We start from the raw sequence: 27,822 nt of genomic DNA on the forward strand, positions 1-27,822 counted from the left end.
TGCATTTTGTAGGGGCTTTTAAGCCGTGACATCATTTTGTAGGCAGAAGAGAATCTGCCCCCAGAGCATTTTCTGTCCCTCGCTATTTAAAAAAACAACGACTAAAAAATAACGACTAAAGTATAATTCTAACACTTTCCTTTCAACAACAAAGAGAAGAAAAATGTGTAAATAGTAAAAATAGTAAAAAGATTCACGGAAATTGGGGGCAGAAATTCTCCTCTGCCTACAAAATGATGTCATACTTAACAGCCCCTGCGTAGAAGACCTGGCCCCATGAAGTGAACGGGAGTGACGCAACTCTCTGTAGGTAGAAGGCTCTGGTCCAGTCATATGTATGGAGGATCATGAAAGGTGTCTTGTCAATAATAACCCTTTTCTTATAGAATGTTGTTTTCCTTGAAAATGAATGGAAAGCAAATTAATCATATAAAGTGAATAATGAGCACATGCTAAATGCACTTAAAGGGATATTTCACTATTTTTTCTAGTGACTCATACTACCTGGCTGTTTTTTCGATAACTTTTTTTACATTTATTTTTAATAATTCTTTGGTAAAATGGAAAAAATGTTTACAATAAAAGATTAGGCCTATTAAAAATAAATGACAAACGTTATCGAAAAAACACTTTGACACTTTGCATTTAGGCTACATCAAATATCAAAATACTGAATGAAAGTTTTTGTTGAAAGTGAAATATCCCTGTATAGGCTATATTTTGTTTTATTTGATTTTATTTGATTTTATTTAAGGGCCAAATGTTATGCAACCTATTGTCATAATGTAGGCTAGCTGTGTGGTGTGTGTGTGTGTGTGTGTGTGTGTGTGTGTGTGTGTGTGTGTGTGTGTGTGTGTGTGTGTGTGTGTGTGTGTGTGTGTGTGTGTGTGTGTGCATGAACACTAAACAGCCATTCCCCCCCTTGTGAAACACAGAAGGACATGAAAGAAAGACAACTGAAAACCATCATGGCTCAACTTGTTAAAACAGCACTATGTAACTTTCCTCTTCTACCCCTGATTTGAACCTGGTTCCATGCACAAGTGTTGCAATTTTACCATTGAGCTAATAATGCCTGCTTGCTCTAGCCTGGGGCCAGCCTTTATACTAATGCAGCTAACTAGTAACTAACATGTGTGGGGATGATGTCTAGCTCCAGCTAGGCTATGCTTGCTCAGGGGATAGATTGAACCTTGACCATTAGGTCAAGATTCGTGTCAGATCCTGCAGGCCAGCAGGGAGACAAAATACAACCACCCCAATTGTATACATTATATTGTACTAGACCTTACCCGTTCGAAGATATGTGCTCCAAAATAGTTTTTTTCATACCCGTTGGAAGATGAGAGAGGAAGATATGTGCTCCAAAATAGTTTTTTCATACCCGTTGGAAGATGAGAGAGAGAGAGAGAGAGAGAGAGAGAGAGAGAGAGAGAGAGAGAGAGTTTCATACCCGTTGGAAGATGAGAGAGAGAGAGAGAGAGAGAGAGAGAGAGAGAGAGAGAGAGAGAGAGAGAGAGAGGGGGGGGTGTGTGTGTGGGGCTACAGATCCCATGGCCTGGAGGAACGGACCGTAACCCTGACAACAGGCTAAGAAAACGCTAATAAACAGCTTTAATTTAGGAGAAATGAAATTCGGGCTCCGTCAGCGTTGGTATAATGCTAATGGCCAATACCATGTGAACTTTGGGATCAGTTGCTGAAGCGAGTGAATAGATAAACGTAGATAAGCGTGAGCGTTAGAGCGTGAGTGAGTTTGGAAAATTATATGTTTGATTACACTATACCATACAGATTGGACAAATCGTTAAAAAGGTTACATAGAGAGGCTTTAATAATTGTATTTATAGTATTTTCTTTCTTTTACTGCGTGCTTTTAATTTTACATACTTGTAAGTGTTTTTATCCCATCTCCCCCACATTATGTAAAGTAGACAACCTTTTTGCTTATCTCATTAAAGATTTACGCCTAACTTTGGTCTTTTTTTGTCATGCATCTCTAAAAACAGACATGATAGACAATTTTAATGCAGGGAGGCTTCAATCACTTACATAGCCTAAAATCAAATTATTTTTTAATTACATCCCTGTATAATGGGGTTTATGCAAGACTCAGAACATTTGTTTTATTACTGTTATCACTGATTCCTCGACAAATGTTGAATGAATAGTTTGGGTGAATAGTTTAATTGTATGAGTGAAACAAAAGGGAAATGACTGTTATTTGAACTTTTTGTGTACGTGTGTGCGCGCGCGTGCTTGGGTGCAACTGCCTGTGAATGGATTATCATTGCAGTCACGGATTTCACCTTACAACCTCATCTTCTTTCACTGAATAATTCATCATATAACACCTTTCTTGGCATGCACTTTATCTAACACCTTGTCAAACATAGCTCCAATCCCAATCAATAAGGTCACCCTCATAAAAGTAGTATAAACTTACTATACCAATCCATTTTTGTTTTTCCTTTCTTCCCCCAAAATACAGATCATTTTATGGTACAGTAGCCTGCCTACCAGTAACTACCATATAGTCAGTTGCCAGTGGTGGAAAAAGTACTAGATTCTTTTACTTAGTATCAATACTGCAATATAGAAATACTCAAGTACAAGTTACAAGTTACAAGTAAAATCATTAAAAATGTCCTTGAGTAAAAGTACAAAAGTAAAAATACAAAAAGTAAAATGCAGAATGTCCCATTTCAAGTCTTCAAATATATACAAACCTTTTGAAAATAGCAGATCTACAAGTTCCCAAATGTATTAGGGCTGAAGTGGTTAATGTATGTTTTCGTAATAATAACCAAGATCTACAAACAAAGTAACTAGTAACTTACGTTTTCAAATAAATGTAGTGGAATAAAAGTAGGCCTACAATGTTTGGATCCGAGATGTGGTGGGGTAGAAGTAGAAGTATTGGAAATTGGAAATACTCCAGTAAAGTACAAATACCTCAAAATTGTACTTAAGTAAATGTTCTTAGTTACTTTACACCACTGTCAGTCAGACTGGAGCTCCAGAAGGCTACAGTCCACAACCTCTGAATCAGCTACGTCATCTAAAGGGGAGAGGTTGCTGTCCAGGGTGCTGAAACTTCACTAACTCCTGACCCAGCCCGAAGCAAAGCTGCCAGGGGCCGCGTTGCAAAAGTCGGGGCTTTATTATGGAAAACGTGGTGGTTTTCTAGTACGATTAGCAAGTGATATGTTTACATTTTAACTTTATTATTTAAAGAAAAGGTTTATTGGGGCTACTCAATAGTCACCGAAGATGACAACCAACTTGATAACAGCCTTAGAAGCTGCTCAAATCTATCACACCAATTATGTGAGGAATTCTCGCGCCCTTGGTGTCAAGTGGGCCGTTTTCACTATTTGTTTTGCCATCATCACCGTTGTGGTCTTCATTCAGCCTTACTGGATAGGCGACAGCGTGAACACTCTGCAGGAAGGCTAGTTTGGCCTCTTTCACGTACTGCATCGGCAATGCCCTGACCTCGGAACTGACCTGCAAGGGCAGTGCTCTGGACTTCGCCAGCATACCTTCGGGAGCTTTCCGGACGGCTATGTTCATGGTGGGCACCTCCATGCTGCTGATCGTGGGCTCTATGTTCTGCTTCAGTTTGTTTTTCTTCTGCAGCGCAGGGCTGGTCTACAAGATTTGTTCTTGAATGTAACTGGCATAAGAGAGAGCAGAGGGAACACCATATCATGAAATTCAACAGAACCGGCCGAAATGTGTGGCTCACACGAAATGAGTAGCCTAGGTACATGGAACCAAAATAATACATTTTAAGAAATTATTTTAGGAATTGCCACCTGATGCAATAAGCTATATAGGTTAACACAATAGGGGTCTTTTGCATAAAGGCAACAAGAGGTGTCACACCGTGTCAGTGATCGAATCTTCCATTGACTGTCGAGGCAAGACACACGCAGGTAAATTGAAAGACAATCATGTTCTAATGTAAGCCAGGGAAAGAAGTTCACAAAACATGTAGGGTAGGCTACACAATGCAAATTAAGACTAGTAGGCTACACATATACTGTAGGGTCAGTCCCTGACTCCCTAACCCTATGATCCAAATGAATATGCCAATATGAACGATCAATCACAGCGGGATTATTTGAAAATATAGAATGGCAGGTCTTGTAAATATGGCATTTATACACTGTAAAATCTTAAATGTTGATTTATCCACGGGTTTTGTATACTCAGACTAAATAAAATCTAGGCTCATTTTCCTACTTCTATTGATCCCAAATGAGCTGTCCATGGGGTCTATTAGGCAGAAATGCCCATGTTGTCCAGTGTCCCCGGCAGAACCCAGCAGGCCTCATAGCATAGAGTGGAGTCCATAAGCCTATCGCTTTTACACTATTTGTTGCAGTCAAATGTGTTTTTTTCTTTTCCATGAATGTGTTACTAGTTGTCATTACAAACACATCCATGCCTTGCAGGGACGTGCAGAGAATGTTAGAGAGGCAGGGGCTGAAATCTCTAAAAGGGCCTTTTGGTGAAAGCAAGCACACCTCCCAGCTCAAAATGCTACTTGATACCACACTGAACTAAGCATAATCAAGTCAATACTGGAGATGTGGTGTAACGGCATGGACTACTTTTTTTTTTTTTTTTTTTCTTAAACTTTTATCCCACGATTTTTGTAACCCATTTTTTCACCCGGTGCCAATTGCCTAAGCTGTAATCCTGGGCTCTACTCTCCCTCTGCCAACCTGGGGAGGGCCCCGAACTGAGCTCATGCTTCCTTCAATGCATGAGGAGTGAGCAGGCCGCTTCTTATCACCTGACAGGGGGAGCTTCCCCGGTTGGACGTAGCGCGTGGAAGGAACACGTTATTCCAACCAGTTCCATTCCCCTCCATCAGGCGCCCGGCTGGCCAGGGGGAGGCATTATAGAGACCAGGATTACTGCATGTTTTTGTGAGGGTATCTACCCTAGGAGACACGGGGAGAACATGCAAACTCCACAGACTTCTCCTGGACTTCTATACAGAGGGGAGCGTGTCGCTGTTACTACATGTTATCTTTTCGACACCCGACTCTAACCCTCACCCTAACCGTAATCTCCGTGGAGTGAGTCGCTAACCCTCGGGTCGAAATGATGGGCGTTCGCAAAAGCGAGATTTCCCCACACAGAGAGGGCAGTTTTTTCAACATAAGATTGTGCATTCAAGTTCAGAAGAGTTTTGGACAAGGTAATTCTCTTGAATGCTGCCTTCAGGTATGGCATGGAAAAGGGGCATTTGCATTTATTTCAACCGCAAAAACTACATTCATGTTCTGCAGAGGGCACTTTTTACAGATGGATAAAAGGGCAGGAGCTCAAGCCCCCTTTGATGTCTATGTGTGCCTTGGTTGTCCCACATGAGCCGCCAGTCTCATAAATCATGTTTTGGGGTGAACATTCTGCCAAAGTGACTGTACTGGCCAATCCAAGTGCGTCTTTTACGGGACTTGGCATAGGCATATGCCACTTTGGGAAAAGGCACTTGCCTGGCATATGCCAAATGGCACTTTTCCAGCTCGCCCTTACTGACAAATAGTTTAAAAGCGATAGATAGGCTTATTATGGGCTCCACTCTATGCTATGAGGGCTGCTGCGTTTTGCTGGGGAAACTGGACAACAGGGGCATTTCTGCCTAATAGACCCAATAGTCATTTGGGATCAATAAAGGAGGAAAATGAGCCTCTATGTTATTTAGTGCAGAGTTGTCCTTTAAGGTAACTTCTTTTACAATCAAAGAATTGCAAAACAATGACAATATGCAGATTTAGAGACGCACGCACGCACGCATGCACGCACGCACACGCGCGCACACACACACACACACACACACACACACACACACGCACACTCTCTCTCTCTCTCCAGTTGGGCACTACAGTGACCCACACCTCTTTAGTTTCAGGAGTGGCCTGTGTCCAGAGGGTGTGTAGTTCTGTCAACCGCACTCTAGAAGCCAAGAGATCCTGTTTCCACTCTGATAGTAACACCTCAAATAACAGATTGGTTATGATGTAACATGATTCAGTATTGGGTGATGGTTTGTTGCTAGACAGACACAGAAAAAACACCAACCAGAAGAGTGGGCAACCGACATCTCTGGGCACCCTTTATTTCAGGCCGGGAACACATTTTGCTGTTTGGGAGGGGCTTACAGTACATGTACAGTATGTAGCAACATATTTGTTTTGTAGGCTAATTTCTGATTTAGCCCTATTCTATAGGTTAGGCCTAAATGGGTTAAGGCCTAATTTTCTACAAGTACTAAGCCTGCATAGCCATTAGCCAGTCATTTGGGACAAACAAGAAGTTGAAGGGTAAATCTAGGTAATGTTCCCTGCATGTTCAAATCATGTACTTTACATTATTTCAGACTACCTTTTGGGAGAAAACAAACTACATTGAGGTGCCCACAATGTTTAGGTGCCCACTTAAACAGCTGATATATATATATATATATATATATATATATATATATATATATATATATATATATATATATAGTATATAAACACACACACCGGTAGGCTGCTACTTTTGTAATAAAACAAGCTTGTAGCGATCTATGGTGCGCAACACTGGCATGCAATTAGTATAAATCAGGCTTTACTTCCCCACCAGCCTTGGCTGGGATGCCGAACCGGTGAAGAGAATGTGCGGCCAGCGGACGGACAAGTACACTCTGGGGAACTGTACGGTGCGCTGGGCCTACAGTACATCCTCGCCATTATCAGCATCTTGGATGCAGTCCTCCTGGCTTTTCTTGCCTTCACCCTGGGCAACCGGCATGACAAGCTGCTGCCAGATGACTTGTAAGTAGAGGGAGCAGGAGAAGGGGGTAAGAGCTTGTCCGTGGTTCAGGTACAGGAACTCTTTAAAAGAGTGATAGGATGTGGTCAAAGTTTCTAATTGTGGCAACAGATATGTTGAATGTGAACCTGCTTACCCATTGTACATAGTTTAGAAGACTCAACTTGATGCCTTGAGCTTGATCGATTAAATGTAGGTGCTTCTGGTGGCTGTTTAGTGTTAAACGTGGCATTAAAGAAGTCTGGGCGCTATGAAACTAAGGATTGGGGGTAAAGAGAGCAATTTTAATAATTTAAGAGCTAATGCGAACAAAGAACTAATACTTATTGAATTTAACAATCCATTAATGCAGTTTTTCTCCTATTACAGATCAAGAACAGAAGTAATACAATGGGATACAAGCCTGGGAATCTGGCCATCCTGACATTTAAATATCAACACAAGCATTCTTTATGGTTATGGTGCCATTTCCACAGAGCTGAATGCTTTCATTTGAAAGCTTCCTTTTAATAAAATACAATAATACGCTGGTGCAGTTTTATACTATACATTTGACATGTACATCCTATTGTACAATGCATTTTGCTGTGACAGCCAGTCAACTTGAGTGACAAAAACTGGACTAACACATACACGTACATATAGTATGAACGTCTGTTTTATTGTATGGTGTGGTACATTCCATAGTATGGACATCGGTTTTATTGTATGGTGTGGTACAAGTCCTGTAAATTAACGCATCTCTAAATGCTCTTAACCTTTGAAAGTAATGCAAATAGCATACTGTACACTTAACACCCTGGCCTATACACATAATTTGACATGATAAATTTAGGACACCATTATATAAACATCAGAGCTCACTATTTCTATGGAAACAATATGGTTAAAGTATTGAACAGTTGGCCATACAAACAAATGAGCTTGCACACTTCCTCCAAATGCTTTATTAAAACATTACTACCCAGCTAAATAACCTTAGCTAAGACATTTGTAATTTTTGTTAAAAACTGTACACAGCTGTAATATACATAACAAGGCAAACTCTTTGGTACAGGTATATACAGACACAGTTTATTTTAACGTTTTTCCCTTTAAATTGGGCTTCTTAACATGACAACTTGTTGAAACCTTCCCAAACATTATATTCCTGAAACGCAGAGTGTATGAGAATACCAGCCTCCCATGACAATGAAAGATCTTCCTTACAACCGATTGATAGTACTAAATATCAGGTGACAATGACTTCCACTATGTCTACTCTACATGACTTAATGCATCAGAGAGCTCTGGATGTCACGATAGTAAACCATTCATGTGATTCTGACGCGCACTGCTACGCACTGCTACACCCAGTCTAAATCTGCCAGCCCAATGTGCAACTTCCTAATACTACCCTAATACAAAAATGATGCCTGGGGAGATGTAACAATCTAAAAACAATGTATAAACAAAGAGAACACAGCACTAATTAAGTCTATAAGAGGAAGAAAGTGGATATCAAGACTTTTTAATGGAGACAAAACTCAGCAATAGATGCTACATATCCTTGATTTGTTTGGGGTTTAGTGCAGGAGTGAAACCAAACAAGGACGAGTCGCTAGCATTACAAAAGATGGGGTGGGTTTGGGGTGGGGCTTTGCTTAACAGGTGAGTGAACGGAGCACAGCAGTTTGAGCCAGTATAACAAAGAAATACAACCCCACTGGACTCTTTAACGTCATCAGCACAAAGGGACAGAGAAAGGGAGAGAGGAGCCAACAAATACAAAGCGAACATACATAGAAGTAATTACCTCAATGACAAGAACATTGTAAGAAATAAGATTAAAAAAAGAAACAATGAATCAAAAATAAAAAATAAAAGAGAAATAAATATTCAGATATGCCCAAACTGGAAAGTGATCTGTTGCAGTCTCTGGAGAGAGAAAGAGGGAGGGTGAGAGAGAGAAAGAGAAGGGAGGGTAGAAAGGAAGAAAAGGATGTGCAGTGGTCAGAAGGTAGCACTAGAATGTGAGCCAGGGGTGACGTAGGCACTCTGTTGCCGTGGCTCTCTTCTCAGGGATGAGGTCCAGCATGGGAAGCAGGAAATCTGCAAAGCACTCCGCTTCTTCGCGCGGCCACTCGTACTTATCGACCAGCACCTCGAGCAGCCCCCACGGCTTCAGCTTTGTGATGTGTTTCAGATCCCCTGCGTGGACAACGGCAGTCAATCCCATTGCTCAGCATCACTACCATAGGTTCATAGCAAAAACAACGGCAACGTGGTATGTTTGCATGAAAGCAATACTCTAATTATTGATTAAGGTTAAGGAGACGGTTTGATTTTAACTATTTGGTTCATGGTCTGAAGTTCCCATTTTATAATTGGGGTCGTGGGGATGTGACACAATCTTCCTCGAGATTAGACAAATTAAATGGAAATGATCCTATAATTTGTGTTTTTAGAATACATACAAGCATGATTCTTTTTTATTCCGGTATGGAAGTAGCTTTGTGATTCACAGCCACTGAGTGTAGGTATGTTGTCTCCTGACCTATTCTGAGACTTGGTAAGGGGGGAGAGACTAAAATTATAGGTCTTCAAAAAATAAACCAAGAGATTGAAGCAATCAACATGTTTTATCAGTTTATGCTGATAATTTATGACCTTACTTTGATTAAGATAATCAGGCTAAGAGTTTTACAGGACTGACAATAGCTAGTTGTGATTGCTGTAATCATTTGGGAACATTAGTGTGTGTTAGTGTTGTACACACATTGATAATCAACGACATTCAGCAACAAGGGCATTCTGTCGAGTCATTTAATTAAATCAATGTAAGCATTTACATGTAAACCACAGTATGTTAGCCAGATTTGTACCACGGCCACAGAAACGACTCATCTTTTATTGTCAAGCAGGTTTACAGACAGGCACCCTAATGCACAGGCTTACCAGGGCTCAAGTCCTGGGCCTCCAAGGATCATGATACATGAGCTTAACATTGATTTAAATATAATTTATATTAGAAATTAAAATATATATTTCTTTCCCTTCTGCGGAGGAAGAGGGGTTTAGTCAACTGGAGGAGAACTGCCAGTAAAAGACATATTAGACCCCTACAGTACTGACTCAGGCCAATAGTTTAGAGTTAGACCAACATGGGGTACATGGGGTCGAATCCTGCCAGAATCAAACTTCAAGACTTTTCTGCTTCTGATCAGCAGTATAAACCAAATAAGAGATACTTCTCAAAGAGACATGTCAATGTGTCCAGAGAGTGGTTTTGTATCTCAAGGTACTGTAGCATCTTACTTTACTGACAATTACATCTGTGGATTATCATGTGGATTGACAGTCTATTCTTCCATTTTATATTGATTTGATTTTAATTTTAACGTGCATGCATCTTGTTAATTATCCAGACCAAGTCCTTTTTACTTTTATGAACCAATTATTTGTGCCATCGCTGTATATATAGTTTAGCAGGAGCTCAGGGTTTGTGGAGGGTCTCCGATATGTCAGTAGCCTCAGGGCCTCAAGTAGTTTTAAGGGGCCCCTAAAAACTTTATGATATTGGGATGCATCAAACAATAGTCCAATTCAACTATTTAATCACTCTTCTCTCAAAATATTAAACTGCATATAACAATAACAGTAATAAACAGTTAAACATTGCCAATAAAACACCACTGGTTTGCGGTTTACCTCAAAGTATTATTTTTTTCTTCTGATGTTATGTGGCCATGGTATAAATATGATAATGCACACCAAGGGTTTTTTGATTTAGGAAAATAACAGACTTGGCAGGAGTTCTTTACCTCCACCTCATCCATTATTATTCACTATAAATCATCATGCATAATGTTACCCAAGGTATGTGCATGTATGAAACACTTCAAATATTAACAGCGGTGTGGCATCAAGCCATCTACAGTGTATGGGTTAAAGACATAAGATATTGATAATTAATAGAGACATCGATAATATTTCAGCAGCAACTAATGATCTATGAAACTTCAAAAACCCCTTTTACCTTTCTTGGTGAAAAAGTCCTTGGAATATTTGCCCGTCATAATGAGTTTGCGAGGGACACTCCCCAGAAGCTCAATGATCAACGCTATGTGGTCTACACGGGCAGAACCGCCCGGCATATGGCAACAAAAGGCAAGAGAGACAAACGAAACAAACAACAGATTCATCAGACAGTGTGTCAATCACTGACCCACCCTGGGTGAGTAGGAGGAAGGCCACGAGGGAGAGGGTTCAGGCTGACAGCACTCACGGGGAAAATCTAGTGGGGAAGAATCAGGCCACCAGACACCGCAGTGGATGCCGTGGTCTTCCCTGTGCATCTCAAACTAAACTAGGTGAGGGGGGGAGGAATGCATAATTTATGTTCTGCCATGGGAGCCATCGTTATCAAAACACTAGTTTTCATATCCTGCAGAGAGCAACAACAATAGTCTTGCTATGCATTTCAGGAAGTCCTGAGCTAAATGGTTGCTGCTTCCACCACAATAATCCTCTGAGACAGAGATAAATGTTCCTCTCCTATCACACAGAAAAATAATTCAAAAAATAAATGGCCTAGAAAATAGTCCCAGTTCCACTGTGACCGAAGAAGGATGGCAGATATCCACTCGAATATGTGATAAGCCTAGCTGCCTACTAGTGATGGGCCTATTATATTCCAAATTCCAATCTTGTGAGGCAGAAAGCAAGAGGTGGTTGAATCATAAGGTATGTTTGCTTTCAACAACAGTATGAGTAGTGTTCCAACTACGCCTGGTGAAAAACATCAGATAGTACTATACAGTAAAAACCTCAGTGCCAATTTATTATCCCTTTGTAACTCAAGAGTATACAAATGTAACCAAATGGGCGCTTACAAGTCAATTTGGTTACATTTGTACACAATAGTTTAATTAACACTCAGGACTTTACAGTGTATGTGTACCTTCTACAAATGAAGGACTGTTTATCATTTAGTAGATCGCTTTCTGTTTATGTCCTACAGATAAAAACGATAATTAAAACTAAAAGCTAAACTTTTAAACAAACTCTGGACCAAAGTCAGCATTAAAATCATTATCTGTACATGTCAGCTCAAAATCAACTACAGCTGGGGCTCTTGTTGCTTAAATTCATTAGTGAGATGCGGTTTATGCTTTTAAATCAAGCAGGACTGAGACTCCAGCAAAAGTTTGTTGATGATCTCTGCAGTAAAATACATGTGTTGGTCGGTTCTTTACTTTTTGGGCCTGAACACACGCCAACAGGTTTGGCAGGTGTAAAGAGTGCTGTCAGGGGCTCATCGCCCATCCCTATCCGGCCTTCTTCCCAACTGTTCCCAGAGCAGGCCACACACACACAGGGTGGCGTACCTCTCTTATCGAAGTATTCCTGTGAGAATTTCCCACTCAGAGAATAGTGGCGCGGGATTTTACCCATCAACTCAATAATGAGAGCAAGGTGATCTGGAGATTAGGCACATCAGGAGTAGAATGAGAACAGAACAAGGAGTGGTTGAAGTGGTAAAGAAACGGTATTGGGAGAAAAAAAAAACAGAAAGAAAGAGTAAGGTGAAGTGGAAGAAAAGAGCACAACAGAGCCATGTAGAACAACATATTAACAAATGGAGAATGACAGCCTAGTATGACATGCTTTGCTTGGGAAGACCACAGTGTTTTCACAGACAGTCGCAGCTACACTTGGGTAATGTATGTTAGTACATGACAATATCATAAGCCAGTAAGATGCAAAAAGTTTGAATTAAGGAAACGAGCAGGGGTAAACCACCATGAGAGCCATACAAATAAATACAGTCTAGAATGTTTGTTATCAGCTATAACTATAATGTTGTAGTTAAAGGACAACGTTGCACTAAATAACATCTAGATACATTTTCCTACTAATATTCATCCCAAATGGCTGTCCATGGTCTATTGGGAAGAAATGCCCCTGTTGTCTAGTTTCACCAGCAGCCCTCATAGGATAGAGTGGAGCCCATAAGCCTATCGCTTTTACACTATTAGTTGCCATCAGTAACTGAAATCAGTAACTGGGGGGTGCCCGCTGGGCTACTGGTCCAGGCGCATACCACATAGGCATTGCCACAAAGGCTTGGATGCCGGGCGGCGTCGCCGGTTCGATTCCCGATCTGGATAGCCTTTGCAGCGTGTCACTCCCCATCTCTCCCTCCATTTCCTGTCACTACTGTCCCATCAATAAAGGCATAAAAGCCCAAAAAGAAATCTTAAAAAATAATAACGGATCATTTCAGAGCCACATCCCTAAGCCGTCATGCCGACATTAAAAAAAGAGGATGGTAGATTTAATAGTGACGACACCTGCCAAGTTAAGGTACAGGCCTGTAACCTAATTAAGTTGCAGTACTGCAACGGCAGAACCACCAGCAGAATATTAACCCCCCAAAAAAGGGGAAAAAAGAAGGTGAGGAGTTCAAGTAGAATACATGAAAAAAGGTGGAAAGTGCAAGGAGTGCCAATTAGCTGAAGGCTACATCTCAGCAGATAGCTGACGTGCCCCATCCCAATCAAGCCTGTACACAGGACTCAGCAGCAGAGGCAGTTTAAGGTAGGGCCGTCCGTCACAATCACAAAACTTTAGTTGACAATTAATAGCCTAATAATTACAATTAATAATTTAATTGTGTTTTTGGAATTTAACATTGGCATTTAGGCTTTGTAAAGAAGAACTGCACAGGGCAGATATATGTTTAACTAAACAAAACTAACATAACTTATAGCAAAAAAAGAAAAAGAAAGAAAAAGAAAATGACATCTACAATCTCACAACATGTCACATAGCAACGATATATGCCATTCCAAAAATAGTGAAAATAGCAGATCTATAAATTCACAACGTGCCAGCAACTATTTGATGTGTTATGTAAAAAGAATTGCCATCATGCGATTATATAGCAATTGTGATAGGTCTAGCAGCAGAGGGGAGGTGCAGGAGTGTGAAGGGGATGAGAAGAGGTGAAGAGAAAGTGAAGGGGGGAGATGGAGGTGGATCAGCATCTTCAGCAGTGACAGAAATGTGGCACTGTGAGTTAGAGGGGGAATAGACACAGGAATAGAGGTGGTACTTTACATGACATGATTAGGCTTGTGTTGTGTGAATAAATGTGTTGTGTGAATAAATTATATATACACCGGTATATATATATATATATATATATATATATATATATATATATATATATATATATATATATATATATATAAAATTATTTCTTTTTTCCCCCTAAAACAAAAAGAACTACCAATCAAAACTCAATCAAATGTGCATTATTCATTATTGTGAAAAGGAATAGAAATGGGAAAATAAATTAGAGCAAGCATATTACTGTACTGTCAAACAGTGCAGTGATGTGCTGTCAAGAACATACAGTAACTGCAATGCCCACTGCAAAAGACTTGGACTATTTAAAAATATTCTGAGACAATACCAAAATAGCAATGACAGTCAATTAGAAAGGAAAACCCGTTTAAGATTTGCATCGAGCCTTTACAGTAGGCATTATGGTTAAAAGTGACTGACAAGTGAATATAGCTCTTTGCTGTAATCTTTCCACTTTCCACATCAATAAGAAAACCACAATAGAAAGAGCTAATGCTGTTCAAATTATGACAATTTTAAAAGGAGAGAGCGGACAGGAAAAGCAGCAGCAGTACCTTCATCTCTGGAATAATCTTCTCCTGAATGCGGTTCAAATAAGTAGTCCCCTGTGGCCAGCTCAAAAGCCTGAGGAGACAGCAGGGATAAACAGGGACATAATTACCGGATACAGACACTGCAGTGTGCATTGGGAACAATATCTACTGCAGTCACAACAGTTCTACTATCACCAATATCCCTCTCTCCCGGTGTCACTCAGGTCCTTACAATTTTCAGAATATACTGAACAATCTTAGCCATAGGAAAATTTCTAAAATGTTAGATTGTGATCCAAATGAGCAGACTGAATGCCAAGCTCACCATGCAAGCAGTGCTCCATATATCTGCAGGTGTGCTGTATCCAGAGCCGATAAGCACCTCTAAGGAGCGGTACTGTCGTGTCTGGATGTCCTCTGTAAAGTGCTTGTGCTGTGGGAGTAAAACACACAAACCATTATCCTCAATAATACCTGCTGAACAAAACCAGCGTTCAAGTATTGATGTATGTGCTTATCATGCTTATAGTAAGTCGCTCTAGATAAGTGCGTCTGCCTAAAATGCCTAAATTGTAAATGAGCAAACAGCTGCATGTAAACAGCCCTATTTAAACAGAGCAACATGCCCACGCGTTCAACTTGAGTTCAATTCGTTTTACAATACCAATTTCTAAGTTTTATTTAACCATTTCTAAACAGTATTTAGAAAACTGACCTTTTTCCGATTTTCATTTCTAAAATAGGAAATAAAAATTCAGAAGACGGACTTTTGGACCACTTTCCTATTTTCATTTGTCAAATGTAAAATCTGAATTCAAATGGCCAAAAAATACACAGACCGTTCAAACTCATTCATTCCTAATAGGGATGGGCCGAAAGCAAAATTCTTGGCCGAAACCGAATACCGAATACTGGAAACATTCCACCGAATACCGAATACCGAATAGCCGAATAATACATGTATATAATTTATTTTGTATAATAAATGTTTGTACCATTGCTGTACCTTTGTTGTAAAGCTACCTGATTATGGCAAACCCTAACTTAAATAATAATCACCATATGGTTCCATAAAACATTTATTTCTCACTTTTGAATGCACACATAACAAAATAAAATATTTTCTCTTTGCAATGTTAGCATAAAACAAAGTCAAAATAGTGCAACTATTTCTGTAGTATCCTACAGAGATAAAAGTGCATCAGAACAAGGTGCTTAAAACTGCAGAATGATCTAGGCCTACAACAAAATATTATTGTAAACACAAGGGCTGTAACAGCCAGGCCTTCAACAACAAATGCACATACTGTATGTTGCAAAATGATCTAGGGCCCAGGGGTCCTCAAATACAAATCTTGAAGGTCCAGAAATATTTTTTTGAAACAGGTCCAGGTCCGAAAAAAAGGCGAAGGCGAAATAAGGCGGATACATTTATACAGTATGTACTGTATGTATGTATGTTTATTATAATCATTAGAATTGTTTATTTTAATTATTATTATTATTATTTGGAACTTTGGAAATCTCAGTTGGAACTGTTACCCCTGCTACCTGATGCTGGATAAGCGGTTGAAGATGGATGGATGGATGAATGGATAATTATTTATGCATGTAGAGTAGGCTACATTATTTACATTTATTGTGTAGCAATAAAACACTGGCTTATAGTTTAATTATTGGAAACTAAAGAGCATAAATGCAATATTAGGCTTGTCGTTCAGAATGGAAAATAAAGTGGAACTTAGCGTGAGGGGGAGAGGATTACTTGACATTCAGTTAGTTGACACACGTACTGCACAAGCCAGACTGACTGTGCTGATTGACTATGTCAAATGACCAGTCAAATCAGGGTCAACGAGTCATAGTTATTAACCTAACACAGCCTAGGATAGCTGGCAATAATATGCGACGACACATCACATTGTTAAAGACGCATGATCACGCATCGCGAGTTTCGCGACCATTTCTCGTCTAATGCAAGCAGTTGGAGCCTTACATCGTGGATATTAATGTGTTGCTGTTGTCCTCTCCAATTGAACAGCCAAAGGTAGAAGATCTCTAAGTTATTAATCTAGTGGGAGCAATGGTTTCCAAGAGGTTTTAGCAACTTTTTTAAGGCAGCGAGCGGCATGAGTGTGTGGAGAGGAGAGGAGAGGGGAGGGGGGGGAGCAGCATGGAGAGCAGACTGCGTCGGAGACTCGGAGGGAAGGAAAACCTTTGATCTACAAGCCCACAGCACGTTGCACCCGCGACGCTTTGTGGGCTTGCAAATTGGCGTAGGGGTGTGTCTTGTGAGCCTGTGTATGTGTTTGAGCGAATGAGCACAATCAGCACATACACACCCACGCACACACAAACACACATCACACACAGTCAGTCCGATCGTCAGATACAACTGTGCGGAGATTTCTCAGAAATGTGCCGCGGTCCGGACATGGACTGCGGTCCGCCTATTGAGGACCCCTGACCCTGTCCTTCACACTATTCGGTGCTCAACTATTCGGTTTTAAAAGCTATCCAGCCGAAAACCGAAAATGCATTTTTAGCCATTTTCGGCCGAAAATTTTCGGTGCCGAATATTCGGCCTCATCCCTAATTCCTAAAAAGTCCATCTCCCATTTATCGCATTAAAGGAGCACTATTTAGTTTGCGGGGTATCAACACAACATGCATCATTAAAAACATGTTTATCGATAAACATGGAGCCGTCACAGGAAAAGCATCTGGCAACTTCATGTGTATCGGAGGAGACACGTGCTTGTCTACACCCTGCCACATGACCAACTAGAGGTTAGCAAACTTCTAGCCTGGGGTCACTACCATTTTGGGGTTTCTGATCCGGTCGGAAGCGGAAATAAATCGCGATCATGTTCTAGTCAGAGGGACTACATTTGGCCGGAACAACCAAATCGGAACCAGTTTTAACCCAAAATAATGTGTTCAAGGGAATCATCATTTTAGGGCATACTCAATAAAACCCTTGATACGGCATAGCCATCCTCCGAGGTGGAAAGTCTAATAACGCGAGGTTAACAAACTTAAATTGCAATACACAATACTCCCATAGTAACTGTGCAACTCAAGAACCACATAATTAATACACCTAATCAGATGCAGACCCCGTCTATCTATTTATTGAGGCAGGTAAAAGACAGTGAACGTGTCACTAGCGGGAAGGTCTCTAATCACGTACTTATCCCTCAGGTCATTAGCAGCCAACTCACCACCCAGCAGGCATTCCCAAGGTCTGCAATCTTGACCTTGATTTTGTCTGCATTGAGCGGCTCAAGGGGGTTGATGAGCAAGGCTCCTGCTCCAAGCTTGGCTGTGCCACCAGGCAAGGTGAGAGACAGAAAGAAAGAGAGAGAAATGAGTAGAGACTGAAACATATATAAAAGGAGGACTTCAGGACTTCATTAAAACATCAATATTTCATAGTTCACTCGGTCATTAAAATCCCTCGAAGACCTTTAAGTCTTAACAACTAGCATATAAATTCAATTGTTAGAAGGTCTAACAGTAGAAGGTCAGGTACCATTTCCGACGCCATCCTGGGTATCGTATCGACTGTTAGGCCTCTCCTCTGCCTCATTCTCCTCCGGAGACGGACTGGGCTCAAGCTCTCCCTGTTTCAGCCCACCTGAAAACCCGCTGTCAGTCACCACACTGACTACACCTCCCCTGCCTTCAGTCTCAGTGTCCTCAAGCTCAGGAGAGTCCACACCATTGCAAATTGAATGAGGGGACTCATTGCATTGGCCCTCCTGCATGGAGCATTCTTCTGTGGGTTCTGTATTGCCATTGTGCTGGTCTTGCTCCCTCCGCTGGGCCTGCCTCTCCTCCCCCTCGTCCACATGAGAGAGGCCATTGCAGTTCACCTCTGACAGCTCCTCTGGTCCCAGCCGCATATTTGTATTCACACTGCACTCTGTGGGTGTTGCACAGGGTGGCACTGAGGATCACTTCATTTAAATCAAGTCAATTGCCGATATATTCACATTTGCACTTCACACAAACTGCATTGGGACAAAGTATATGTATGTGTGATATATCAACCCTTACGCATGTCATCGCCCCTCTCTCCCGTCTCTCAGTTCACGGTGCTATCATAGTAAAGCGGAAATGACAAAAAGAGTTTAGTCTGTTAACTTACCTGCCAATTCGTCATGAACAATGTCTTGTAGGGACACCTGTCTGAGGGGAGCACAAGCCCGCGCTTTGGGAGACTGTGGGTCCTCCTCTTCATCTTCCTCTTCCTCTCGCATCTCCGGGGCTTTCTCCATCTCCTCCAGGTCCATGATGCATTTGTCCAGCAGCTCTGCCTGACGTTTCTGCTTCTTCTTTAGCTTTTTCTTTTTGTTCTTGGACATCTTGTGTGTCTGCATCAGAATGCGATAGCAAGGACAGGAACACTTAGAAACCCAGTCACTAGGAATGACAGTAAACATGCTGATGTATTGTTAATTAAATAACTTGAGTGAACTTACTTGTTTTGGCACAGGTGCTGTACTTACTGAAATGACATCAAATTAGTTTTGATAAGTTTGATCACACTGTGCGTATAGAATATGCACACAATAGCAAAATCCCATTAGAGATGCTAATTTAAGCCTATAGTCGACACTGCTTAATTTATCATTAACGTCTAACAGTAGATTAATGACTAAAATCTACCATTTAGATTTTTTCTCCATGCCGAGTGTTGAGTAGAAAGTAATTACAGCAGTCAAATTATGCCATTTTTGATCGATGGAAAAGGTATATTGATTCGATGCTAAAATATATTGATTATAACGGTATTGAAAGGAAAATAGTAATACTTTTATTCTGCAAGAATAATAGTTATCTAGTTAATTATTAATATCCAGAGATCCCATACTTGCTGATCCTGAGGGAGGGGGAGCCCCAGCCTTTTGCCATTCTGTAGCCTCTGCAGCCACTTTCCTGATGTAGGGGTCATCAACACTCATTAGGATGTTCTCTGGCTTGATGTCTGTGTGAATGATCTGACACTTGGTGTGAAGGTAATCTAAGCCTTGGAGAACCTGGAGCGCACACACACACACACACACACACACACACACACACACACACACACACACACACACACACACACACACACACACACACACACACACACACACACACACACACACACACACACACACACACACACACACACACACACACACACACACACACACACACACACACACACACACACACACACACACACACGAAAAACGTTGGTTTCTGCATTTTAAATAAATCAATTTTGCATCGTGGCAACGAGCTGTGCAGCATCCCCCGATTTATCAGCAACAAAGAACATCAAGCACAGTCATAAATCATTAATAAACAGAAGCAAAGTCATAAAGCATAAAAGTAAATGACAGAAGAAAGAAAAACTAGGATCAGATACCACTTTTTCCTGCAGGGGAGATTAAAAAATATGGAAATAGAAACACATGAAAAGCAATTATTATAATAAAGGCCAATTTAATTATGATGATAAATGGGCACTGTTTTCTCCAGCCTAATCTGGATGTTTACCAGTTGATGAGTGAGGAAAGTGTTGTTTGGCCCCAGAGAACTTAAAAGTGTGGTTTCAGGTTACCTGTCGTATAATACTCTTAACGCAAGGCAGAGGCAGGCCTTGGTAGTTAGACTTGATGATCCACTTCAGCAGGTGATGTCCCAGCACTTCAAACACCATGCACACATCTGACACAACGCAGTCAAGGGGGCAAAAAGTGTCAATACAAGTGAAGCCAGACTGTGAATGCATAACAGCTTGGCCTTGTTGCAGTGTGTCCTTCTCGTGTGTTTTGTAGTGAATTAGGCCACACATATTTCTGTTGCAAGAGGCCCTAAAGTTATTTCACCTTCACAAGAATAAGTGACATTACACAGAGAAAGTATGTTAAGAGGGAGGTGTGAGAACACTGAATGATCTTGGGAAGTACCAGCTACATCTTTCGCCTAGGTTTTTTGAGGACAGCTGGATCAGTGGTGGTCCCATTTCTCCAGGCAGGTATTCCTAGCTAACAGAACATACTGTATGCATGTACAGTACACTCTCTGGTTAATGGTTGGGTTGCCCCATCACCTGTTGTTTTACACCGTTACTAGTGTGCTGGCTTCCAGCTAAATTTGACACCAAGGAGAGGAACAATCCAAACTTTTTTTTCCTCTTCACAAGAGTCCCATCTTCCACTTGGGTCACCGAAAACATACCAGGAGGTAATGGGGGCTATAAAGGATACGCGTTCCATTGACACCAGAGATCTTAAAGTCATCTAGCAGCTGGACCACCATCTCTCTCTTGGGATCATCAGGGTCCGAGTTTCTTACCTAAGTAACAAGAGACACAAAAGAAAAGAAGTTTAATAAAACAGCATGAAGCAGACTGTAATACTGGAATTATGACAATACACAATGATTTAATGTTCTAGAGCATTGTTTTAGGAGTGAACAGGTTTCACTTCCTCATGGGACAGTGGACCAGTGTCATAGGTACACAGTGTACAATAATGCTGCTTGAACACATAGCTGGATTACAGTATGGGGAGGGAATGTACAAACTGCACTGTCTAGTGTTTAATGCCACTACATGAGAGGTCCAATTGTTATTGCACCACATCACTAGGTAATATGAAATTAATCAAATTGTCAATGCTTCTGTGGCATCATCAAGCAAGACAATGCTGATTAAGGTGATTCTTATTCAAGTTTCCCATGAAAGAAAAGATTAATAATGCACTCAGTAATCAGTATATGAGCTACTTACAGATCTAAGGAGTTTAATCTCATCCACCGCTGTCTCTGTATAGTGCTCTGCACTCTTTACCACCTTCATAGCAACAAACCGCTTCACCCTGCAACCACAGAGCATGTTAACTTTCATACAGGAAGTACTGAACATAAACAACAATAACTGTGTCAGTTGGCAGCAATTTGTATCCTTACAAACTTCAGGAGTCAAACAAAAAAAGTAAACAAAAATGTAAGAAGAAAACTGACAGGGTAATTAATTGCTCTTACTGAATGTCCCAGGCCAGCCAAACCGTGGAGAAGTGTCCCCAGCCTAGTTTCCGAATCACATGGTATTTTCCATTGAAAAGGTCTCCTATTTTCACATGATGATAACCACCTAGACAGAGAACAGAGAGAGAACAATCATTGAATGTACAGCCAAGTAACAGGAACAGCCAGGGTAGAGTCAAATAGACCAGTGGTTCCCAAACCTTTTAAATCGAGAGCCAAAAGAGAGATTGGACGTTTGCCCGGGACCCAAACTAGTGAAAATAGCAGATCTACAAGGGCACAGCGTGGGTATTTTAAAAAATATTTAAAAAAGGATTTGGGGAAACAGTGAGCTAGACAGGGCTCTCACCCTTGCAGTAGTCGTTGGGATCCTCCTGCTCCTCATCATCAGAGCCAAGGATCTCTTCCTCTGGTTCCTGCGGCCAGGCCTCAGGCTGGGGCTGTGGTTGCGGCTGAGCTCTCGGATGGGCTGCCTGCCTGCAGGGCAAACGTATTGATGCCAATAATCAGAGAACTCATCAGGACTCGAGGCCATAGAACACTTTCCTGACCGTTTGTTAAGTAGCTTGGACTTGTGTATTCGTTATTACAAATGTACCATCTATGTGAAGTAGACATTAAAGTAGACTCCATGGTCTAGAGTCCCCCCTTAAACTAAATATCCTCGCCAAAAATCGACAAGCTCACAATGCGTTGCAATATGTTGTGAGCTTGCTATTTTGGCCAAATGTTCGCCCCAGAATATGGTTCATGGGGTTAAATGAGCACACCGCAATAGTTAGCTGCATCAACCAGGATTGTGGTAATTTTCTACTTCTACTCCAGAACTGACAAATAGTGATTGTGGCCCGCAATACTGTACTGTCACCACACCCACATCTTTCTCATTCCATCTCAACTCTTTTACTGCCAAAAATGCCTTTTACGCCTTTTTTGACAATGGCATCATATGCCAAAAAATGCCTTTTACACCTTTTGTATTTTAATTTGTGGATATAAAACAATCCAAAATTGGATCGCAGCTCTGGTGTTACTAAGTAACATAGAGGTAAAGCTTCCGTTCTGGGCGGGTTACCCGGAACCGGAAACGCATTTTTTGGCCGGAGGAAGCCGTTCTCCTGTACTGTTTCTTACTGTTTGCTTACTTTGAAAACACTGCTGAGGCCAACTAGAGAACGGCAGCTCAAATTCACTGTCATTTTTTTGTTTTAGCGAACGTTGACCGGTGTGCACACGCGTCATGTTCATGTAAGATCCATGCACGATGGACAGGCACGCAAAAGATAAGAAAACCGTTGCAATTTGACCCGAATTTTTCCAGAACTGATTGTACTCGGCATACAACATGGGCGGCATTGGATGCAACTGTAGTCATTTTGGCCAACATAAGTACTGAACCATACCAGATGCATTTTGTGCACAGGATCTCAGGCAAAGACACTAAAACAAAAGAGGTGCACCTGTGGATCAATCAATTAAGGTGCTAATAATGTCAGCGTCCTAGGCTCTATATCCCAAAGACATAAAAATGTCGACGTCTCATTGACCAACGCCGGCCCCATATTATGTAGGGAAGCTTGCCATAAACCCACTGCAAGAAATATATAGAGTTGTAATGAGTACCTGAGATTAAAACTTTTTCATATTTTATAACAATTACTGTTACAATCTATTTAAAATAAAGTTGTTAACCGTTGTTAATGAAAACTGTAATACTTTTTTTAATCATAACATAACTACCAAACCGTGTGAAGATTGAGAATTCAGCAAGTTATAGTGATTCAATTGTAAATAGACCTCCTGCTTCATTAGACATACTATACATGGAGCATACACACATTAGGAGGCACTACTCTCCCTACAAAATATGGCGGCTGTGATGACGCACTGCTTCATCAGCAGCGGCCAATGAAGTATCTATGTTTAAGTTTATCCATGTCGAATCCCACCTCAGCTATATTGCTCACGTGCCCTTACACCCTTGTCCTTTCTATAAAGCATTTTTTTCCTACGAGGATTCAACAGACATGGCATTTCCAGTGACATCTCATTCACTATTGCCCTTTCACTCCAAAGTATTGAAGATGACTGAGAGCCTTCTAGCTGTCAGTGCACATACCACTGTCAGTGACTAGTGGTGCGTATCTTCTGTATGTTCATTGCACTCATCTTTTCATTGTAAATCCATAACATGTGACAATTTGCAATGTGGTGCAATGTTAGTGGATGTGAAAAGATATCTGTGAATCCTTGTTACACCTGACCACATTATTCTTGTATAGGTGAACATTTAGAGACAAGCCTAATGTAAACAGGCAACCGTGTTGTCATTGCCAAGCACAATGTTGGAGTGAGATTCACTCCAAAATGTTTATTTACAAGCATAGTATATTTTACTAGGGATGGGATTTTAAACATTATGTAACTTTCGACACAATTTGACTTGTGCTCAAGTCGACTCGAACATTTTTAAAAGGTTAAGTAATTGTTCAAATACAAAATAATTGCTCATAAATCAAATCATCATACAGTAACGGTCAACTGACACTTACTTTCATTCCCACTTCAGTTGCAGGTTAAGTGTTACGTAAATTATACTAGGTTGAGAGTGGGGAATTCATGGAACATTTTACGGAAATCAAGCCCAGCTCCTGTTCCCACTTTATGCCAATATGGAAAATTGCCAGTGAATTTACGGCTTTCGGTACATGTAGGAAAGCGGTTATGACATGAAAAGCTATAGTTAAAAAAAAAAAGAATAACACATTTCTTGAGAATGCTAAATGAAGCAAAATTAGCAAAGCACGGCCATGTCAGTTTCACCACCGGGTTAACACATCAGGGTTTATGCATCTGTAATGGTAAATTTGTTTTCATTGAAATGTCATGCTTCAGTGGGCTGATGCTGGCTTCATCATTCTCTTGTTTTAAATATAGCACTGGGTATATTATGTAATGCTCTGCAGGATGCCTGCAATGGCATAAATAGTAGAATGTTAAACAAAAACACTGAGTGCTGATGATTTACATTTCAATAGGGGGTAACGTTACGTAAAATGAATATTTTCATAGCTCTGACAACAATGCCAATTGCCACAGTGCAATCATTAGTGAACTATTTTCACAACAGCAGTTTATATCACCCAAGACGATCACACATTATACTTTCTACTGCATTATACCTTCAAGTAAGGAGCTGAACATGTGCATGTTCTAAAAGAATATCAATGGCCTATGAGCCATTATTGTACTTTCTTTCATTATGTATCCTTAGAAAAGCCAAGCCTCAAACTAGCCTTTGGCGTTGACAAATCAATGCCAGGCTAAAAGATCATCTTACTACAGACACAGCCGTTGACCTCACAACTTGTGTACAGGACACACAGCACGTGTATGTCACACTGCCAGTGTGTCCAGTCCTTTTTTGGACACCTGCAGTGACGTGCAACCATTCAGTCCAAACGAGGGGCTTCACAGGGGGGGGGGGGGGGGAGTGGGACTGAGTTACTAGGGCCCAAGGTGGAGGGGCCTTAATTATTTCATACTTTAGCTACTGAAAAATAGCAGATATACAACCTCACAGCGCGGCACTTGCTGCAAGCTTGTAGATCTGCTATTTTTGAAAGTTGTGAAAGTTTGTGCAAATCTTTGAATATATGCATTTCTTTTTAACTAAAATTTTGCTTCTGGGGGTGTCACTGGAACTTAATATTTTTAGATGGGGGTCCGTGGCCAAATGCATATCATTTTGGAGGTCCTTGACATGAAAAGGTTTGAGCACCAGAAACATAGTTTTTTCTAAAAACCTTAGAAGGATTTGAAATATTCAAAGACTTGCACAAATTTTAACGATTTTTCAAAAATAGCAGATCTACAAGCTCGCAGAACAGCACTCAGTGCCGCACTGTGAGCTTGTATATCTGCTATAGTTTAAGCACAAAATAATGCGTAATAATGCGTTCCCACTTCCCAGTCTAAATGGGTTAAACCACCTCCCCCTATGAAGAACATTAATGGGGGGCCGGCACTGAATCCTTGTACCCAGGGCCCAGAATTTGGTGGGACACCCCTGGTCCAAACTAAGTACAACCCACAGCTGGGGCAACAACAACTACCGGTACTCACTTTTTGCTGGATTTCTTAGCTTTCGCCCTCTTCTTCCTTGCCTGGAGTGCCAACACTGTCAAAGAAAAACAGACTTAATTCAATGATTAAATAATTGGCCATGCACAATGCAGCCAGTCAAGGACCCCCAGAAAGTTATTAGCCCGCAGAACCCCCATTTGAAAAGATATGCCAGGGACCCCCATAAGAGAAGATTTTTACGGCTCTAGCAGTGATTCCCATCCATTTTAATTTCAAGGAGCGCCAGTTTGACATGCATTTTAGGCTACGGGCCCCCATTTAATAGCATTTATATCTCTGAAGCCACAAACTATATTGTAAAATCAATGTTAATTTAACTCTGAGAGTGTACAAATGGAACCGTTAGGGTACATCTGTACCCTCTGAGTTACAGACCCATAAGGGTCCATTTGGTTTTCTAACTATCATTTAGCTGGGGACCACCCGGAACTGACTCAAGGAACCCTGTGGGTTCATGGACCCCACTTTGAGATGAGAACCAGTGTGCTATACAATATTACTGTGTTACCGTCTCTACCGAACGGTTCATGGTTTGTCTGAAGCAGAGACAACTAGATGTGCTAGCTTTGCACACTGAGCTAGCTATCGCTACATCAGGGTAACCTTTCTCAGAAAAGGGTTAACATTTAGTACGTGGCAAATGTACAGCTAACAGGCTGTTTAGACAGTCGACATATAAAGCAACGACTACGTTGTCACTCGGTTTCTGCATACGTGATGAATTACAGCTGCATGTTGACCGAGGCTGGCTAATCCTGTTTCTATTGACGCCGACGTTAGCTTCAGCTCAACAGTGCGTGACAGACGTTGTCGGTTCGATTCCTCCGCCGCCGCTGGCCTGAAAGCGAGCGGTGGCACGACTCGTTAACATTCATAACAACACGCGTTCGTCGCGTTGTCTGGAGCACCGCGGTAACGATACACAGGCGTTCAGATAGTGTCTGTAAAGATTACCTTTTCTCTCCATGGTCGCAGGGTTCGGTGCTAGCCGTTAGCTTGACTAGCAAATGTTGGTCGAATGTTTCAACACGCATGCGCGCTCGTTCCCTTTCGTCAAGCGGAGCGTCCCCGCCTACCTTGCATTAATACCTGCCTGGACCTGGATCATGGTACAGCACATTTATGCCTGGACCGTTCTGTTTATGTTTATGTCCAGGGACTGATGGAAAAAGTACTCACATTTCTTATTAATATATATTATATATATTTCTTATAATATATCAATACTGCAATGTAGAAATACTCTAGTCCAAAAATATTGGCATCAAAATGTACTTAAACCGAAAGTAGAAAGTAGCCTACTATTTTAGGTTTTCAAATGTTTTAAAAACCTTTTGCATTGTGAGCAGGGCTGAAGTGGTCAATGTTTTGTAATCTTGGCTACAAAGTAAAGTAAGAAATAGAAGCAGAATTAATTTGCACTGACCTGTTCTGACATCACAATGACGACTTGACCAGGTCAGCAGAAGGATATAGCTGACCTGTTCTGACATCACAATGATGACTCGAACCAGCTCAGCGTTCTCAATGGGCCTGTAAATGAAGGCCTGGCCCTAACTGGGCTGGCCCGAGGCCCCTTCTGGCCTTACAAATTAGCATACATTCTACGCCCTACCCGGCCCAAAAACTTCAATAAGTCCATATATGGGCATTCCCAGATGATGCCCTGTTAGGGAAATCACACAAAAGGCTCATTCCCACCGGACACTAAATGTCGGCACATCAATTATGCCGGCTTTGTCTGTGTGGTGTTTATCACACCCAGTGGGAAAGGGCCTTGATACAATCCCTTTTATGCCCATATATGGACATATTTTGTCTCTGTCTATGACGTCAAACATCTATGATGTCAGTCAGTCATCTCCATATTTGGGAAAATATGGACACATTTTGGCCAACATAAACAACCAACCAGGTCTGTGCATTTTTTTGGTTAAAGTTGATCCCATCATGCAAAAGCACCAGCACTCGCCCAGCAGTCTGCTGTCACCCAGGCGGATGCATGCACGTGCCCATGTGCGCGACCTCACCCTTTGTCCACACTAATAGAATCCCTAACACAACCACACTACAGTAATACAATCCCTAATACAATGACTAATACAATCAAAGCTGGCGCTTTGGC

General features: G+C 41.2%; 2 protein-coding genes across 3 annotated transcripts; one reads left to right on the plus strand and one right to left on the minus strand.

Annotated features, from left to right (window-relative positions):
- Positions 1-3,273: 3,273 nt before the first annotated feature.
- lhfpl5b (LHFPL tetraspan subfamily member 5b) lies at positions 3,274-6,843 on the plus strand (the record flags this gene model as incomplete). Its single annotated transcript, XM_080732674.1, is given in 6 exon segments — positions 3,274-3,456; positions 3,460-3,474; positions 3,476-3,670; positions 3,674-3,675; positions 6,631-6,736; positions 6,739-6,843. Coding segments are annotated over 6 exon segments (606 nt in total).
- Positions 6,844-7,568: 725 nt separating this feature from the next.
- On the minus strand, positions 7,569-26,711 carry srpk1a (SRSF protein kinase 1a). 2 transcript variants are annotated; one of them, XM_080734317.1, is made up of 16 exons: positions 26,652-26,711; positions 25,677-25,731; positions 21,901-22,028; positions 21,549-21,657; positions 21,295-21,382; positions 20,771-20,858; positions 20,122-20,228; positions 19,384-19,549; positions 18,992-19,017; positions 18,658-18,883; positions 18,040-18,432; positions 17,729-17,829; positions 14,830-14,937; positions 14,526-14,595; positions 10,856-10,948; positions 7,569-9,027 (listed from the first exon to the last, which is right to left on the minus strand). In XM_080734317.1, exons 1-16 carry the CDS (start codon positions 26,662-26,664, stop codon positions 8,843-8,845), a joined length of 1,956 nt encoding a protein of 651 aa, XP_080590443.1. In that variant the 5' UTR covers positions 26,665-26,711; the 3' UTR covers positions 7,569-8,842. The 2 variants fall into 2 exon arrangements, with proteins under 2 accessions (XP_080590443.1, XP_080590444.1); XM_080734318.1 differs by lacking the exon at positions 10,856-10,948 and adding an exon at positions 12,207-12,299.
- Positions 26,712-27,822: the final 1,111 nt, after the last annotated feature.

Source organism: Nannobrachium achirus (genome assembly GCF_963921795.1).
Source record: "Nannobrachium achirus genome assembly, chromosome: 9".
Classification (NCBI taxonomy): domain Eukaryota; kingdom Metazoa; phylum Chordata; class Actinopteri; order Myctophiformes; family Myctophidae; genus Nannobrachium; species Nannobrachium achirus.

Bases quoted from the DNA above. Each gene is read 5' to 3' on its own strand.
- srpk1a (XM_080734317.1), bottom strand. The intron at 19,550-20,121 runs GTAACCTGAAAC...TGTGCGCTCCAG, and splicing joins TTAAGAGTATTATACGACAG to GTTCTCCAAGGCTTAGATTA. The intron at 9,028-10,855 runs GTAAAAGGGGTT...TTGTCCACGCAG, and splicing joins GGACTTTTTCACCAAGAAAG to GGGATCTGAAACACATCACA.